The sequence below is a fragment of the Rosa chinensis genome, chromosome 5 (genome assembly GCF_002994745.2).
Source record: "Rosa chinensis cultivar Old Blush chromosome 5, RchiOBHm-V2, whole genome shotgun sequence".
NCBI classification, from domain to species: Eukaryota; Viridiplantae; Streptophyta; class Magnoliopsida; order Rosales; family Rosaceae; genus Rosa; species Rosa chinensis.
Genome location: NC_037092.1, coordinates 1,130,131 through 1,146,513, shown reverse-complemented (window position 1 = coordinate 1,146,513; position 16,383 = coordinate 1,130,131). Strand labels below are relative to the sequence as shown.

Here is a 16,383-nt window from a genome sequence, read left to right as displayed (position 1 = left end):
AACATGATTTTTAGGAGGTTCATAAAACATGGTTTTTAGGAGGTTCTTCAAGTGACAGATTTCAAAAAATTTATGATTTTTCTCGTTTTTAAATTTTAGAAAATTATTTTTATTAAAAAAAATATTAGGTCGAGATTTTTAAGATCCATCTGTTTCAGAATTACTTCAAAATTATGATTTACAAATGAGAATAATTTGGTTAGAAAATAAGAATATGAATTTTTTACTTTAAAAACGTGTATTATAATATACAGTTTTTCTCTTTATGAAAATCGTGATTTTTGACAAAAAAAATAATTTTGGAGAAAATTCAACAATCGACTACCGTAGAGTTGAGAATGCACGGGTATGGTTTTCATTAGCCTCGTTTGCTTTGCATAAGCGTGGTTAGTCTCGCTAGTCGCCTGCATGCATGTCATTAGCATCACTAATTTGAACATCATTAACTTTGCTGGATTCCATATGCTGTAACTGCAAGTATCACTACTAAAGAATTCTCATTGCATATTCTTTAAGTGTGAGTCTTGTTAATTTGCGTGGGAATTGTTAACCTCACTTGCATTCAACTCAAATAAACGAATCATACCGTCTCTCAAAACCTTCTAAAAAAACTAAGAAGAAAAAAAGCAAGATAGTGGTAAATTATGACGAAAGCAGCTCTGCAAAAACCAAAAATCGGAGTGGCAAAACGGGAATTGCAATTCTGTACTCAAATTGAAAGTCTTTCATAACTGTACTGTAAAACAAATGCGCTATTTATGAAGAAGAGAATGTACTCATTGATAGTAAGAACTTACGCACATAATTGTTTCGACGGGAAAAATTTACAAATGGTGTCTGGACACTTACGGGACTTTCAGAATGATACCTGAACTTACAAAGTTATCAATATAATACCTGAACTCATTTTTTCGTATCAACGTAGTACCTACGACTAATTTCCGTCACGACTCTGTTAAATTTTGCAGGTGTGAAGCACGTGAGGCCGAAAATAAGGACAAAAAGACTTATTTACCCTCAAAAGTTTTTTTTACTGTCTTTATTTATTTATTTCTTTCTTTCTTTCTTTCTTCTTTTTTATTTCTTTCTTTCTTCTTCTTCTTCGGAGTTCTTCCCCGACGGCGCAAGTACGCCTTATTGTTGGACTGGTGTTGTGCTTGGGTTCTATGTGCTAGGTTCAGTGTTCAATTCATGGTATTGTTGGACTGGTGTTGTGCTTGAGGTTGTTTCGTTGTGGGAGATGAAGGTGAGTGGGTCGAAGGGCTGAGAGGAGTATGGGACCAGATCGGATCGCCATGGCTGCCGGAGTGGGATCTGGTTGCCGGTTCGATCGGGTTTGGAGACGGTAACGCACCGGGGGTGACGTTTGATGGGGGTGGCTCCAGATTGGGTTCGGTGGGAGTTCGATTACAGCGGTGGCGACTTGCAGTGACGGCGACATCATTACCTATGGTTTGGACAGGTTGCTGTTTCGATCTTCCATGGCCGCTGCTGTTGGGTCTGGCTACTGTTTCGATTTGATACAACACCTGAAAAAGCTGCATCAATAAATTCAGTTGGTGGGTTTGTGCAACTACTGAGATGTGAGAGAGATAAGCGAATGAAGCTTCGCAACGGCAGAGGTCTGATCAGGTGGGCATTTCGAAAGCAAAACATTCAATGACAGAAGAGCCTCATCGAGCTTCCCAGCAGCCAAGGCAGGCTATGCCTTGTAAGCCTGATCCGCTTTCCGGGCATCAAACTGAGGTTGAGCAGAGCTCTCATTCTTTGAGATTGAAGAAGAGGAAGAAGAAGGGGACGTAGATTCGAGAAGAACAGAGGCGCATGCGTATTCAAGATTGCAAATTGCAGTGTTGATCTCAGCCATTAGAACTTCTGGCATTGATGGGATGGTCTTGAGTTTCACGCCGTCGAAGACGCTCCTCCATTGGGAGCTTTTCTGGGAAGAACCCATTTCCCGGAGTTGGGATAAGAACCTGTTTCCAATTCAGGATTTTGAGCAAACACAATCTTTAATAAAAAAAAATTGAAAGAAAGAAAGAAAAGAAAAGAAAAAGAAAGAAAGACAGTTAAAAAAAACTTTTGAGGGTAAATAAGTCTTTTTGCCCTTATTTTCGGCCTCACGTGCGTCACACATGCAAAATTTAAAAGAGCCGTGACGGAAATTAGTCGTAGGTACTACGTTGATACGAAAAAATGAGTTCAGGTATCATATTGATAACTTTGTAAGTTCAGGTATCATTCTGAAAGTCCCCTAAGTGTCCAGACACCGTTGGTGAATTTTTCCCTTGTTTCGACTAAAAGTTGGAACTTCTCTATTGTGATAAACCCTAATGAAATGGGCATGATATATTCATATATACAGAAGTGTGTAGTACAATAGCTCATCTAGTAACCTCAATCAAGTACAACCCTGGCCTTCTTTATGTCAGATGCGGAATTTTGGGTTTGTCCGGGTGGGGAGCTCAGGAAACCCTTGCGTCGATTCATGGCACTCGCTATGTAGTGCTGCAGAGGTGGAAGATGGATTTGGTCTCCGTCTTTGGGTACTTTTCCTCGGATCAGCTGTCAAAACCAGGAAGAGAAGTTTGTGAAGACTGAAGACTACTGGGAGGGAGGTTGTAAAACAATGATATTCTTTACCTTTGATGCCCACGACCGCTCTGCTTGTTGACACACATCTCTGATATCCCTTCCAGACATCCTGAAAATGGTCGGGGACGATTAGACAACAGTCAAAAGACAATATCTGTTGTAGGATTAAAAGGCACATTGAATATGAGGGCAACGGTAAACCACGCTCCAAGTTTATTGTGAGTGATAAAAACTTGTTTTGTAAACTAGTCCCCATGCAACTTCTAGCATAGTAACACAGAGAAAAAGTTATGGGCTATTTTCAGTTGGTTTCAAGAAACTCTCCTTCCCAGAAGGAACAGGGAGAAGGAACATGTGTATGCAAATCCTGACCAAAGGGGAAAGAGATTTAAGACAATTTTAGTATATGTTGAACTTACTCTTCTGTTACTGTTGCCAATTCATCTAATTCAGTTTCGGTTAGATGCTTTGCATACTGAGCTGCTATTTCCTTACGATTTTGATGATCAGGTAGGCCAAATGGGATAATTGAATCGAACCGACTGCACATAGGTGATAAAAGGAGAGTAAACAATCCTGGAAAGTTTTACAGTACTTTCATCTTCTAAATGAGAAAACTAAAACCAATATACCTGATCAAGGCTGGGTCGAGGTCTTGCTTCCTATTTGTTGCAGCAATTACAACCACTTTCTTATCCTGTTCAAATCCATCAATCTGCACAGGAAATGGTTTATTCAATAAGGGCATGGCAATAGCTTCCTAACAGTGTCCAAGTTGATTATGGAAAGAATAAGTCTCGACTCTCTTTATTGAGGTTTTGAACCTAGTTGGAAGTCGGGGCCACCGTTTGGATCATACAACCGCTTTTGCTAGGGCATGAGCCATGGTGACTCCAAAATTTTCTCAAAACATTTGATTAATGCTTGAATGAAATCAAATTTAGAACACTTGTTAAAAGGTGCATCTTCTGTGTATTGTAAAACAATGACAATCCAATTATACCTGTCGCAGCAAAACTGATAAAACTCTCCGTGTGGCTTCATGCATATCACTATCTCGCGAAATAGCAAACGAATCAACCTGGAATTGCATCAAATAGGAAGCCAAGTTATTAAGAAGCTTCACAAAATATAAAAAGCAAATAGAACACAAAAATAGAGGTGTCAACCATGCAACAACAAAATATTATTGGTCGCAGAGGTATCACCATAACACTTATATGCATATTTCAAAGGTTGCCACAAAGCATTATTACTTCAATTACCTCATCTAGAAAAATAATAGCACCATCTGGGAGTTCATTAGCAAGTGAAAACACCTTCCCTAATAATCGTTCACTCTCACCATAGTACTTGGACAAGATAACCTCAAGGGGAACATATAACATCGGGACGGCCTGCAAAAACATGCCATGTTAACGTTTCTTTTCTTTTCCTATTGTTCTGGCAGTACAATTTTTTTAGGGAACTTGGAGGTTCAACTGCATGCAAAACCTTTGCAAAGATGACTCTGCTCACTTAAAAAGATAGATCATCAAATCAATCAAGCCATGTTATATATTCAACAGAGAGTGAGAGAAATCAGAACTTTCCATGTTTTTTGAAACTGGGATTTCATCTACATGCAAAACCTTTACCAGAAAGATTAATCTGCTCACTTAAAAAATAGATCATCAAACCAAGCAAGCCCTTGACCATTTGCTAGTCAAATCAGATGTATACAAGAAGCAAAGATGCTTATGCTACAGGCATGGAATGTCTATTTCATGAACTTACTAGTGTTTAGGCATTGACAATTATAGATCTTAGATTAAAATATAAGCCCACCCTATGCCTGATCAAGGGTAAAAAACATTAAAACCATGAATCTAAGGATAATACATCATTCATAAATGATAACAGAAAAAGGCCAATTCCTCAAGGAAGCACCTCAGTACTGTAACAGCTTCTGTCATAATATGGAGCATTCAGACAACAATAAGAGAAAAAGACATAACATGGAACAAAGCTGTAAATAGTCATATTTGAGTATTGGAACATTTAGGCTCGTTAGAAAATACAAAACATGTTTCCAGAACAATTATGATAGTATATAGTCAGTTATGATAGCATAATCGACCAAACAAAGTTTCTATAACATGAGCTCACAAGTTAAGAGTAAGATGGGAATGCTTTGATAGAAAAAAGATGGAGAGCTCATGATGGATGTAAGGTAAAGTATTAAACAAAAAAAAAAGGAAATGCCTAGCAGCTCACCGCTTGATTAGCAATGACACGAGCAGAAGAAGTTTTCCCTGTACCTGAAATTTAACAAACGTTCTAAGTAAGTTTGACAAATGTCAAAACTAATGCAATTTTATATTTCTCACACGTTTCAAAAGCAAGCACAAAAGTGGGACAAAGCTCACACGTTCACATATAAAAAAATATATATAAAATTGTTCAACTAAAATTTAAGGACTATTAGTATAATAAATACATAATGAAAAATAACTAAGGGGGCTTTCCTTAGCACCTTAGTACTAAATATACTCCTGGGAAATATCTGCTTCAGGTATATTTTTTTAGAGCACCAAAAGAACTACTTGTTTCTTGACAGTTGACACTAATGAATCATTACATGCCCTTCACATAATCACAAACAAGAATCAGAAATACATGAATCCTCTATCTCAGTAAGTCAGTTCAGAAAAGGAATCATCTCAAATATATTGAATCAACAAAGTTAAATTGGGTGCACCTGGTGGGCCTTCGAAGAGTACAGCTCGAGGTCTGTTTGACTCAAATTTGCAACGAGTTCCACGGGCAATTTCATCATATGTTTCAGGACTAAGCAAAGCCAGTAGTATTGTGTCTTCTATCTGTCTACAAAATGAGCAGTGGCAGTTCAATATAGGTAATTAGGTATTCTTAAGCACTTATGCACCCAGATGAGTACACCCAAACATAAACAATCAAGAGTTCAAAACAGAAAGTAAGTGAGAAATGAACTCATTTTAATATATTCGATATCACCACATATAAATCAGAGATATAAAAATATAATTCGATCAAAACATGAATGTTATTGCAAGATAACGAGAGGCAATTGAGATTCATGTACGAGAAACAATTTCATCTCTCATACTCAATATCAGATATGCACCCTCAGTGGCGATAGTTGCCTAACGCCCGAGACAATAACACATCACATCCCACTCAAAAATAACTATTCGTCAAGAATCAAGATTGCACATCTAAATATAATTTTAACACATTATAGATTTTTCTGAATATCTTCACTTACCGCTTTTGCAGATCATATCCAGCAAGATTATCCCATGAAATATCTTTGCTTGTAGAACTCATATTGGGTTCATCAACTCCATAAACTCTCACTCCCATGGACTCAAGACTGGTTATTAATTTCTCTATAGATGAAGTTTGTGCGCTATCTTCCCTCACTCTTTGTTCTGTGGTAGATTTTTTCTCATGGATCAAGCTCTTTTTTGTCCCAGCTAACTGTAAAGCAGATACCAGAGCATCAAGCTCTTTGGGACTCAAGCTGCCCTGCTTCATAAATTCAATTTCCTGCAATAATTTATGTTGACTGAAATGAAAATCCCATAACTACAGCTTCTTTACTTTTGGAATATTGAAGCAGCAGAAAGTAAAACCAAAGGTTTCAAAGAGAATAGTTTCATAAAGTTGAAAAAGCTAAAGACTCACAGCTTTTTCTGTTGAGGTAATGACTGAACGGAAAACGAGGATGTGCAGATCTCGATCATGTTCGTTCACATCTTTTAATTCCCCTTGATCACCTTCAGTTTCCTTCTGTTTCTCTGGGTGCATAAGCATGAGTTGCCAAGCAACTCCACTGACATAGTTCACACAATATATCAAACACTGCTTAGCACATCCTACTTAATGCAACAATAAAGCCAAAAGGCTCAAAAAAGTGCAAGCCAAAATATATAGGTAAAACTGAGTATACATTTAGGACTCCCAAAAATAATGGTATAACAGTACCTGTCCCAAGCGCGTAATGAGATATCTGAACCACCACCATGCCCTTCAACTTTCAAGCCAAGATTAGAAGCAATATTTGCAATCACTTGTGAAGCTTCACATGCAGGAGGAATTTGGAACTTGATGGCTACCTATACCCCATCAAAAGCTCATTAGTGTTGATACTTGAAAAAAGAGCTACACACAGATTCTTATAAGAGAACAAAACGCATATAAACAAAACTAATGTAGCTCAGAACTCAGAAGACAATTAACCCTGTGCAAGATGATTAGGCACTCCTCACAGTTTAAGACATTGAATTTAGAAACCAAGTCAGGGTAAGGACTAGCAAGAATATGTACAGCTAAGACTTTATCTTCTTCTGTTTAAGGATGTCTCTTTTGAAGTTTAAGAAACAAACAAATCACTCCGTGAACTCCTCAAATTGCCAAAATTGCACCCTCTTGACAACAAAATGAATTTTCTTTTACTATGTAGTTTTTACTTTAGCCAGTCACTTAGCAGTCCTCAGGAGAGGACATTGCTAACTAATGCATGTGTGCATGTGCCAATCTAACCACATTTGAATGAAAGTTACAAACCAACAGACATTTAAGGCTGTAGCATTTCACTAACCTTTTGCCCCTTGACAGAAACACTAAAGTTGGGATAAGAACCACGTTGGATCCCTTTACTCTTGAGCAAGTCCTCAATTTCTTGTCTCTGCTTCTTGGCAATTTCCTCCACGTTATTCGCAGGGGCATCAGCCGGCAAACCCTGCTTGGAAGCAGCCTGCAGAACACCAAAAATAACAGAAAAACAACTTCAACAATGCACCGCGTAACCTATCACGCATCGCTCAATTCACAAGCTCTCCAACAAAATAATGCAAATGTACCTCCTCAGCATCTGCATAAGCCACCTCCAGACCTCCAAGTCCAATCAAACCAGCCAAAACAGCCGGATACATACGATACAGCCCGCCAGCACCGCTTCGGCTTGGCACAGCTTTCACCACCTCAATTTCATATGCACTGGAATGATATGGTTGCTCAAAACACCCTGCATTTTCATCAATCAAAGCCATAAGTATGGTTAATGCTTCATAACACTCACAAAACTGATCACAAACACATCAACAAGCACAAACAGCACTAGCATCAAACTTCAATACATGAATCATTATTGCTCGTATAGTTCAAATCAATCACAAAATCTTGAAATTGAGTGAGCTTACGGTGGCAGAGAAGGCGGGGATTTGGGAGGTCACGTGAGCAAGCACGTGGAGGAGGGTTTAGGGTTTGGGGGACTGACGGCCGGGTCCGAGCTGTTCGGAGTATAATTCGTCGGAAAATGGTCATAGTGTCTCTCTGGGTTTAGTAAGTGGAGGTGAGAGTGGCGAACGGGTCCAGGCTTATATATGGCGCAGCACCGCCGTACGAAGGCGGTGGTGGTTCGGTGGACTTGAAATTGTATATAGAATTTGGGCCGGAAAGGCCTTATGTTGGGGATATATAGTCCATCTATGAGTTGGGTCAAGTGCTCGCAGCCCACAGTATCTATTCTAGCCATTTAGGAGTCTTTCCTATACTTTGACCGGTTTTCTATTGTGTTACTTTTAGTCTTTTACTAAATATGTAGGTAGGATTGTAGGTCAAGCCATGGTTACATTGAGTAATACTCATACATGTCATATTTCATGTAATATTTATTTCTTTAAGGACTCATGTTACATTTTTGAGAGCTCACGTGGTAATTAGAAAAAAATTGTCATAAAGGTAAATAAGGTTCTCATTAGATTAAAGTAGGTAATTAGAAAATAGTGCTCGTTAAGATAAACAGAGTCCTAGTTAGAGTATAGTAGGTTCTCATTTGAGTAATTACGTCCTAAAAGTGGTATTGTATGTATGTCATAAGCTAATTTATTATAGAATTTTCCCTTATAGAACACCCGAATACCTGTAACTTTGATTTGTTAAACATTCTCCTTTATTGCGTTACCCGAAGAGAAAATGGTCCGTACAGTACCTCAAATTTGCCTCCTTATAACTTTCGGTACCTCAGCTTTAAAAAATATCAATACAGTACTTAAGGTTCTGACCTTGACCGAACTTTGATACCTAGAGCCGTTACGTTCGTTACGGCGTCCGCGAGCTGGCAATTTATGAAGGGTATTTTTGTCTATTCATGTCTTAACTCAATTTTTTTTTTTTTTTGAATAAAATCTTAAAATCAATCTTTATGTTTCTGTTCATCTTCCGCTCTCTGCACATCATGAAATCCAGAAGAAAGAATAGGGACCTTAAGTCTCTCTCTCTCTCTCTCTGTCATTTTTCTCATGAAATCTGGAAACTTTCAAAAATTAAAGAACCATAAGTCTCCAAACTTCCTTTTACAGATTTCATTCGGGTTTTTTTGGAAGAGATCCAGGCTGGGCCTCCAGGTCTTTCAGATTCGACCGTTTTGAGCTTCTCGGAGGTCCATTTGGCTTTCCAGAAGGTTTAGTACTTGCTGGAAGACTGTACCCGGGACGACGCCCCGGCTATGGATGCTGATGAATTCGGAGCGGGTTGCGAGTCAATTTTGGGTCTTGAATCTGACCGATCCGGTGACGATCGGGATGGGTCACAGCTACGATCGGAGCTCCATTACGAAGTGGTTCAGAGCTGGAAAGCCGATTTGTCCGGAAACAAGGGAGAAAAATAAGAACATGGAGGTGGTGCTAAATTGGCATTAAAGAGGTTGATTCAGCAGTACTGCAATGAGAATGGGATTCCGTTTGGCGATTCCGGTTGTCGGAATCACGACATTGGGAGGAGTGCAGTTGCAGGTAGCTTGGCGGCTGAGGGAGCTATGAAAATGGTGGTGGAGTTTGTCAGTGGAAGTGTTGGGATTGGATCGAATAAGGTTGCTTTTGAGATTCGGCTTCTTTCCAAAACGAGCATTTTTAATAGGTCTTGTTTGGTGGAAGCTGGAGTGGTGCCGCATTTGTTGAAGCTGTTGGCTTCTGCAGGTTCGAAGACTTAAGAGAATGTAGTTGCATGGTTGTTGAATCTGTCGAAGCATTCGAAAGGGAAAGCTGTGATTGTTGAAAATGGGGGTGTGGATTTGGTTGTGGATGTTCTGAAGGAGGGTCTCAAAAAGAAGGAAATGGGTTTTGATTTTTCTTTAGTTTCAAGTCAACTAAGGTGGGACGAGATTGGAATCAAATTGGGGAAGAAAACCCCCAGAAAAGCACAGGAGAAAAGAAGCCCAGAAAGGCCTAGAAAGATAAGAAGAGGTTTGAAATTTGATGATTTGGGTTGGCCTCTATAAAATGTGTATGGATTCTCTCTGTTGACTGAAACTTGAAGAAGATGGTTCAAAGTTGAAGTGGGGCAAGATGGTTTGTTGTTGTTGCTGGCTCTCAACGATGATTGAAATGAAGAAGTAAGAAAGAAGAACTGATTAGCAAGGAGAAAGTGATGATGAACATTCTTTTGCATTCATGTAAAAAAAAAAAAAATCTTTTGTTATTTTTTTTTAATTATATAAAAAGAATAAATAAGAAAAAAAAGAGTAAAGGGTAAATTTGTCATTTTAAGTTTAAAATTGCCATATGGCAGACGCCATAACGGAGCTAACGGCTCTAGGCACCAAAGTTCGGTTGGGGTTAGAACCTTAGGTACCGTATTGATATTTTTTAAAGCTGAGGTACCGAAAGTTATAAGGAGGCAAATGTAGGGTACCGTACAGACCATTTTCCCTTACCCGAATAACTGTAGCTTTGATTTGTTAAACATTCTCCTTTATTGGGTTCGTTAAGTTTATCGTTAAGAGATGTTCATTGAATCAAAGGAATTCTTATGAAAGGAAGGGAGATGAAATTTGGCACCCTTTATTTTGTGTTTTAGCTGTACAAGGAAGTGAAGAATTCACTTGCTTTTTGATACAAGACATTATTACTTTTGATTTCTCTTGTGAAATTAAACGTAACACTAGCTTGTTATATTTCAAGAATCATGAATCTTGAATAGGAATAATTGTGATTTTGTTTTGTAGTAAGGTAAGGTAAGGTAAGATGCGATTACTTGAGATAACGACTGCATTTTGAAACGGAAGAGTATACCAAAAGAGTCTAAACAGAAACGCCAATCAAATTTAACGCACTGAAACAGACTGACATACGAGTTCACAATTTCTGGAATCCATAGCCTGGTTTTTGTTTGGCCATATGTATAGAAAGTTGGTTTGAGATTTGGAAACATGTGTTCGCCGTTCCCAAAGTTGAAAGTGAAAACCATGAATTCCCGTGCAGATGTTCAAAAGCACCCAATACAAATCCATTCTCTTAACCTACAGAAACTGCCATCTAGTGTCAATTTCCCAAACACCATCCACAAAATCTGCTGCCTTGTCTTCCTCTCCATACAAAAAAACACTCATCAGTTACACTGCAATGAGAGTTAAAAAAGAAATTCAAACTCAGAACAAGAATACTGAGACTATCTTGTATCGTTACAAGTCTCGCTCATCTCAAGATCCTTCTTTTCGCACCATCTTTAACGACACTATCACTACAAGTCTTAGAGCAGCTCATCTCAAGATCCTAATGACTTTTAGGCAACTCAAGGGGGGGATTATCAGAGCACAATCAAAAGCCTAAAACACGTACAAAGTAACCAACTTTATACATGGGTAAAAACGACAGCACCCACGTTATAAAGGCAGGTGCATCATCACTTTTGAGACTGGTTACTTTCTAATGCTGGCATATGAAGTCAAGCTTTTGCGCCTACTGGTACTGGAATCAATGATGTAACCAAGTCAATAAGTCAATGCTAGCTTCTAAGCTACACAGCCTAATAGAATAAGCACATTCAAACTCAAACTGAATATTAAACCAGATGACATAGCACTTTCAGATCAGATAATTCCAGAAAAACCAAACAAAAGCCAACCCATTTTTTCTGTCAAGAAAGCTGCTACCTTTTCCGTTTAATTTACATATGAAAAAGAAAGAAACCCTGTTTTTCTCTTAATTTTTTCAAAGAGAAAAAAAAAGATTCATCCTTGGATAATATAGAGTTAATAATATATAAGAGGGATGATGATGATGATTAATAACTTAATACACCTTCTTAGAGAAAAGGCTGCGCAGATTAAAAAGATTACTACCAGCCCCAGCAGCGTTACTACTATCTCCGCCACCGCCAGCGGCGGCGCCACGGTGGTTGTTGCCACCACTACTGCCGCCGATTCCTACAGCACTATTCATGACGTCACTTCTACAACTCAAATGGCTTCTGTACCCGATACACGTCGGAACATTCAAGTTCAAGACTCTGGGTTTTGCACCACCTCCTCCGCCGCGACCGCCGCCGGATGCGGTGGTTTTACCCCGGCGAGTTTCGGGTGCTTCTTTTTTGGTGCTCTTCTCAGCATTCTTGACTTGGGTTTCGGAGGTTTTACCCAGGGTTGAGGCTCCACGCCGGACCTGCCAAACCGGGCTGCTCCGACCCAAGTGGACTCCGGCCCGACCCGGACTCGCCGGCCACTTCCTCGTTGACTTGGACTCGCCCGTCGAGTTGCTCCTCGAACACGGCGCGCTGTTCACCTTCCGGGTTCCCGGAGCCCCGAATTTGGGTCGGGTACAAGCATTTCCGGCGGATCTGCTCCGCGAAAACGGCCACAGATTGATGTTCAGCTCCGCCGAGCTCGCTCCGGTGGCTGCTCCGCCGCTCTTCCGCTCCTTCTTCTTCTCCTTCTCCTTCTCCTTCTCACTACCCTCACTCTTCTTCTTGAACATGTCCCTCCACCGCCTCGATACGGTCAGCACCAGAGCTCCGGTCGACACCTGGGCTTCCGGGCCGGGTTCCGGTTCTGGGTCGGGAGCAGAAATCTCTTCAGAGTCGGGTCGCGGGTTCGGGTCGGGCGGGTTTTTGGGGGCGGGGACGAGGCTGAGAGGGAGAATGACACCGTCGACGAATAGTTCATCGGCAGAGATGAGATCAGGTTGCGAGCAAGACGGGTTTTGGAGCCTCCAGAACTCGAATTCCGGGGAGCTGGAGTCGGTGCTGGTTCGGCTTCTTTGAGTACAGTTGCGACCGTAGGGTTTGAATCTGGAGCCATCTGCCATTGAAGATTTCTAGAAAGAAAGAAAAGAAAAAATGGTGGTGGGGGAAAATGGGAAACTGGAAATGAGGGAGTCAGGTCAGGTCAGGAAGGGAGCGAGTTTGAGGAGAGGAGGAGCCTAGACCCTACAAACAAACAATAAAGAAATGGAGGACAGGAGAATTTGGGGTTATTTAAAATAGAGAGAGAGAGAGAGAGAGAGAATAGTGACGATGGCTTTTGGGTCCAATTTTGATGCAGAGAAGAAGCAACCATTTGGGTTTTAAACTCCGGAATCAGAATAATTGTGATGCCTCCGCCTCCCTCCCCTTTGATTAGTAAATACGTGTATAGAAACGAACTGGGATACGTTATTTTGGCTGCATCACCCATTGGTTTTATACTAACTTATTAGGTGAGGTGTTTACTCGTATGCGAACTCGTCGTAGGCATGTAAACACCATCACGCGTCGGAGTGATTATAGTCAATTTTAAATTCTGAAAGAATAACAATGATATACCAAATTAGTAATGATGTGGTTTTATGTAGTTACCTTATGTGTTCGTGATGTAGAATGATACGTGTATTTGATTTGGTTTAATTATAAAAATTTTCATTTCTAATTTGATGATATTAGATTAAATTGTATTGGATCTGCTTTGTCTTTTTATTCCCGTTAACATGCGGATTTACCTTAATTATGGCATTTCATAAATTCTGATTAGTATTAATTATGTACATCTTGATTCATTGGAACTCCCTTCTTAATTACCTTAGTGCATTGTTTTTTTTTTTTTAGTGGTCCCTTCATTAATTACCTCTATATAGCGCGCAATTTCCAAACAACAATGAAGTGTAATTCGCTATCACCATTATGTTTCCAAAGCCATAATTGGATGGTTGATCTGTATTTTGGTTGATAATGATATCCCAATTATTAAGAAGGTGCTAATTCCTCTCGAAGACAAAATACTTGGCAAATAAAAGTTGATTAATGAACACAAAATAATTCCCCTGCTAACAATGTGAAGTGAGGCTGAGGTCATCTCAAGGTGTCCCGTTCATGTGGGGTTTTAAGATTTCAATTCTAAACCAATTAAGTTGTGCCTACCCAAACTAATCATGTATGGCTAGTTGGCTACTATTCCATCTTTAGTGTCATTCCGAGCGTTGACATTCACAGCCATTATTCTGTACACTGTTTGATGAACTGTTCATTGATCCGAGAACATCAAACACAATCATATTACTCTTATAATTAGATTCATTGTACTATATTTTCACGATACATTGTTTCATTACGAAATCGATAGAATATTCAGTACACTGACGTGCACTTGCAAACAAGAATAGACTACTAGATATTATCAAGTACATTTTTTAGTTATTGAAAAAAAATTACTTATAAATATCAACGGATAAGATTGATTGAAATTGCTGGTTCACTTGCAATGCTGGTGCATAATATAGAAGGATTTTGCTATGAGATCTTTCTTTTATAGCTCTCATTAGAGTCTTTAGTCGGACGGTCAAATCGATAATTATCAATATGTCTCTAATTAAGTTCAAACAATAAAAAGACATTACATAGACAACTTTGAAGACAAAAATAACGCTTCCAATATTCGCAGTCGAAATTAGTGAGGATTTTTGGCATGCGATTTAATTTTTCTTAAAAGTGATACATAAACTGGACATATTAAGTGATATTACCGCACCGCAAACCTAAGACCTTTCTCAATTTAAGGAATTGTATGATGGTTTCGTCTCAACTCTCAAATATCCGAATTATCAAATTTTTGGTTTTTATTCAAATATCTTCCCTATGGAAAATCACCTAAATAAAAAAGAATTTTGCTATTATTATTAAAAATTGTCATCACAATCACCTGCGGTTCTATATGTTCCACACATCACACTGAAATTTCAGAACATCCACGGATCCACCACCGTAAAATGGACAAACGTCCAAGTCGATCATACAGACGTTTGGAAACACCAGCTACATATATGATCAATCCATCTGGAAATAAATACAAAAAGTTATCGACTAAGTCTTTGGCCTATATGATCTGATGCTTTGCTCCAACCATGCAATGAACGCAAGCAACAGTGAATAAAATAAGACGGCACGGTTGGAATCTTGGAGTTTTTCAATGTCTACAAGACAATAATAATCGAAATGGCCAATATTCTCGACCATAATACTGCTAATTAGGTACGTATCTGGCTAGCTATGACAGCCAATTATATTATTGGGTACGTGGACCTGAACCTGATGCAAAAAGATGGAAGTGATATTATGAAGAAGAAGATGATGATGATGATGGATTGATGGGTAAGTAGATGGTGGAGTGTAGTAGTGATGGTAGTGAATCCGGTGTGGACCTGGAAATGATCGAGATCGGTAGAACAGAAGATGGCTTAGCGATCGGGGAATGCATGGCTGAAAAGGATTTCCTTTCCCTTCTGCTGTTAATGGCGTTTGTTCGTAGGCAAAATGATAGAGCCATGTGATCCAATTTGTGAAAAGCAATAAACGACTTATACCATCAATGCTTTGGGTCCCCAAATCCAAACAAAACCCTAGCTCTCTAACCACTTTTTATCCCATTAATACCCGTTAATGTAGCTACTAGCATAACAAATATGAATACATACGTGTAATATTCGGATAAATTTTATCCGATGTGATTGTAGTGTTGCTGAATTCGGTACGGGTTTCTCTATGAATGTTGGTTTGTTCACTCTGTTGGATAATGGATATTTATGGTGGATCACTATTACGGTGCGTTTGGAGGAGAAAATTATAAAATCTGTAGAAATTTATAAATGATGAAATCTTTAACTCCATCGATCTAAAATTTCATTAATTACAATTTCTATTGTTTGGTTGCATCTATTTAGGATTTGAAATGTGTAATAAATTAAGAAAATTTAAAACAAATAAAAAGATAAAACATAAAAGAGTTTTTTTTTTTTTAGGTTTGGACGATAGTAGTAACCACATATACACCCTCATGCAGTGTATCCCAGCGTAACCTGACTAATCATTGCACCGCAGACGCACGAACTTTTGGTGTTTAATCAACCTAGGTCCCTCAAATCTGCTAGCCACAGGATGGAGCTGGGATTCGAACTCTAGACCTGGGGGTTCCAGACTAGGCCGCTCGACCAACACACCACACCACACCACGTGGTTAAATAGAAAAAAGTCTTGTTTTGGAAATAAAAATTGAATACTGTAAAGGAATTTGTAAATGACACATATTTTGGTGGAAATTGGAGTGAGGAATTTAAATAACTAATTCCTTCATTTTTTTCCACAGAGAAATTTAAAACTTCCAATCTGATTATGCCAAACGAGGGAATTGGCTTTTAAGAATAATGAAATCCTCACTTTCAATTCAATTCCATCATTTTTTCCCTCATCCAAATACACTCTTATTTGCCTAGAGGCTTCCATGACAAACTTCTAGCTTTATAGTTAACGTCTTTGTGCACATATATTTAGCGTTATTTTTTCACTTGATTTTTCAACTAATCGGTATGGTGTATTGCAATATAATGTCTATAGTATTAGTGTAAATGTTTTTAAATATGCGATAAACCCTAATAGTGTATTGATGGCCATGTTGATATTATTAACTTGACCTACAAGTGAGAATGTGATTTGGGAGAATTGACAAATCAATCCAAATTAATG

General features: G+C 38.9%; 2 protein-coding genes across 2 annotated transcripts; both read right to left on the bottom strand.

Annotated features, from left to right (window-relative positions):
- Positions 1 to 2,183: 2,183 nt before the first annotated feature.
- Positions 2,184 to 8,033, bottom strand: LOC112202115 (probable 26S proteasome regulatory subunit 10B). The gene is made up of 14 exons (XM_024343037.2): positions 7,821 to 8,033; positions 7,482 to 7,645; positions 7,220 to 7,375; positions 6,604 to 6,734; positions 6,304 to 6,451; positions 5,882 to 6,165; positions 5,336 to 5,460; positions 4,852 to 4,895; positions 3,861 to 3,992; positions 3,599 to 3,676; positions 3,228 to 3,310; positions 3,015 to 3,137; positions 2,644 to 2,704; positions 2,184 to 2,565 (listed from the first exon to the last, which is right to left on the bottom strand). Exons 1-14 carry the CDS (start codon positions 7,942 to 7,944, stop codon positions 2,398 to 2,400), a joined length of 1,821 nt encoding a protein of 606 aa, XP_024198805.1. The 5' UTR covers positions 7,945 to 8,033; the 3' UTR covers positions 2,184 to 2,397.
- Positions 8,034 to 11,430: 3,397 nt separating this feature from the next.
- Positions 11,431 to 12,990, bottom strand: LOC112165602 (translation initiation factor IF-2). The gene has a single exon (XM_024302173.2). It carries the CDS (start codon positions 12,699 to 12,701, stop codon positions 11,691 to 11,693), a length of 1,011 nt encoding a protein of 336 aa, XP_024157941.1. The 5' UTR covers positions 12,702 to 12,990; the 3' UTR covers positions 11,431 to 11,690.
- Positions 12,991 to 16,383: the final 3,393 nt, after the last annotated feature.

Excerpts from the sequence above, each read along its gene's own strand:
- LOC112165602 (XM_024302173.2), bottom strand. The coding sequence starts at position 12,701 with ATGGCAGATGGCTCCAGATTCAAACCCTACGGTCGCAACTGTACTCAA.
- LOC112202115 (XM_024343037.2), bottom strand. The coding sequence starts at position 7,944 with ATGACCATTTTCCGACGAATTATACTCCGAACAGCTCGGACCCGGCCG. Across the intron at positions 3,993-4,851 it reads GTGTCATTGCTAATCAAGCG|GCCGTCCCGATGTTATATGT; the intron begins GTGAGCTGCTAG and ends ATGTTTTTGCAG. Across the intron at positions 2,705-3,014 it reads TTGGCAACAGTAACAGAAGA|GATGTCTGGAAGGGATATCA; the intron begins GTAAGTTCAACA and ends GACCATTTTCAG.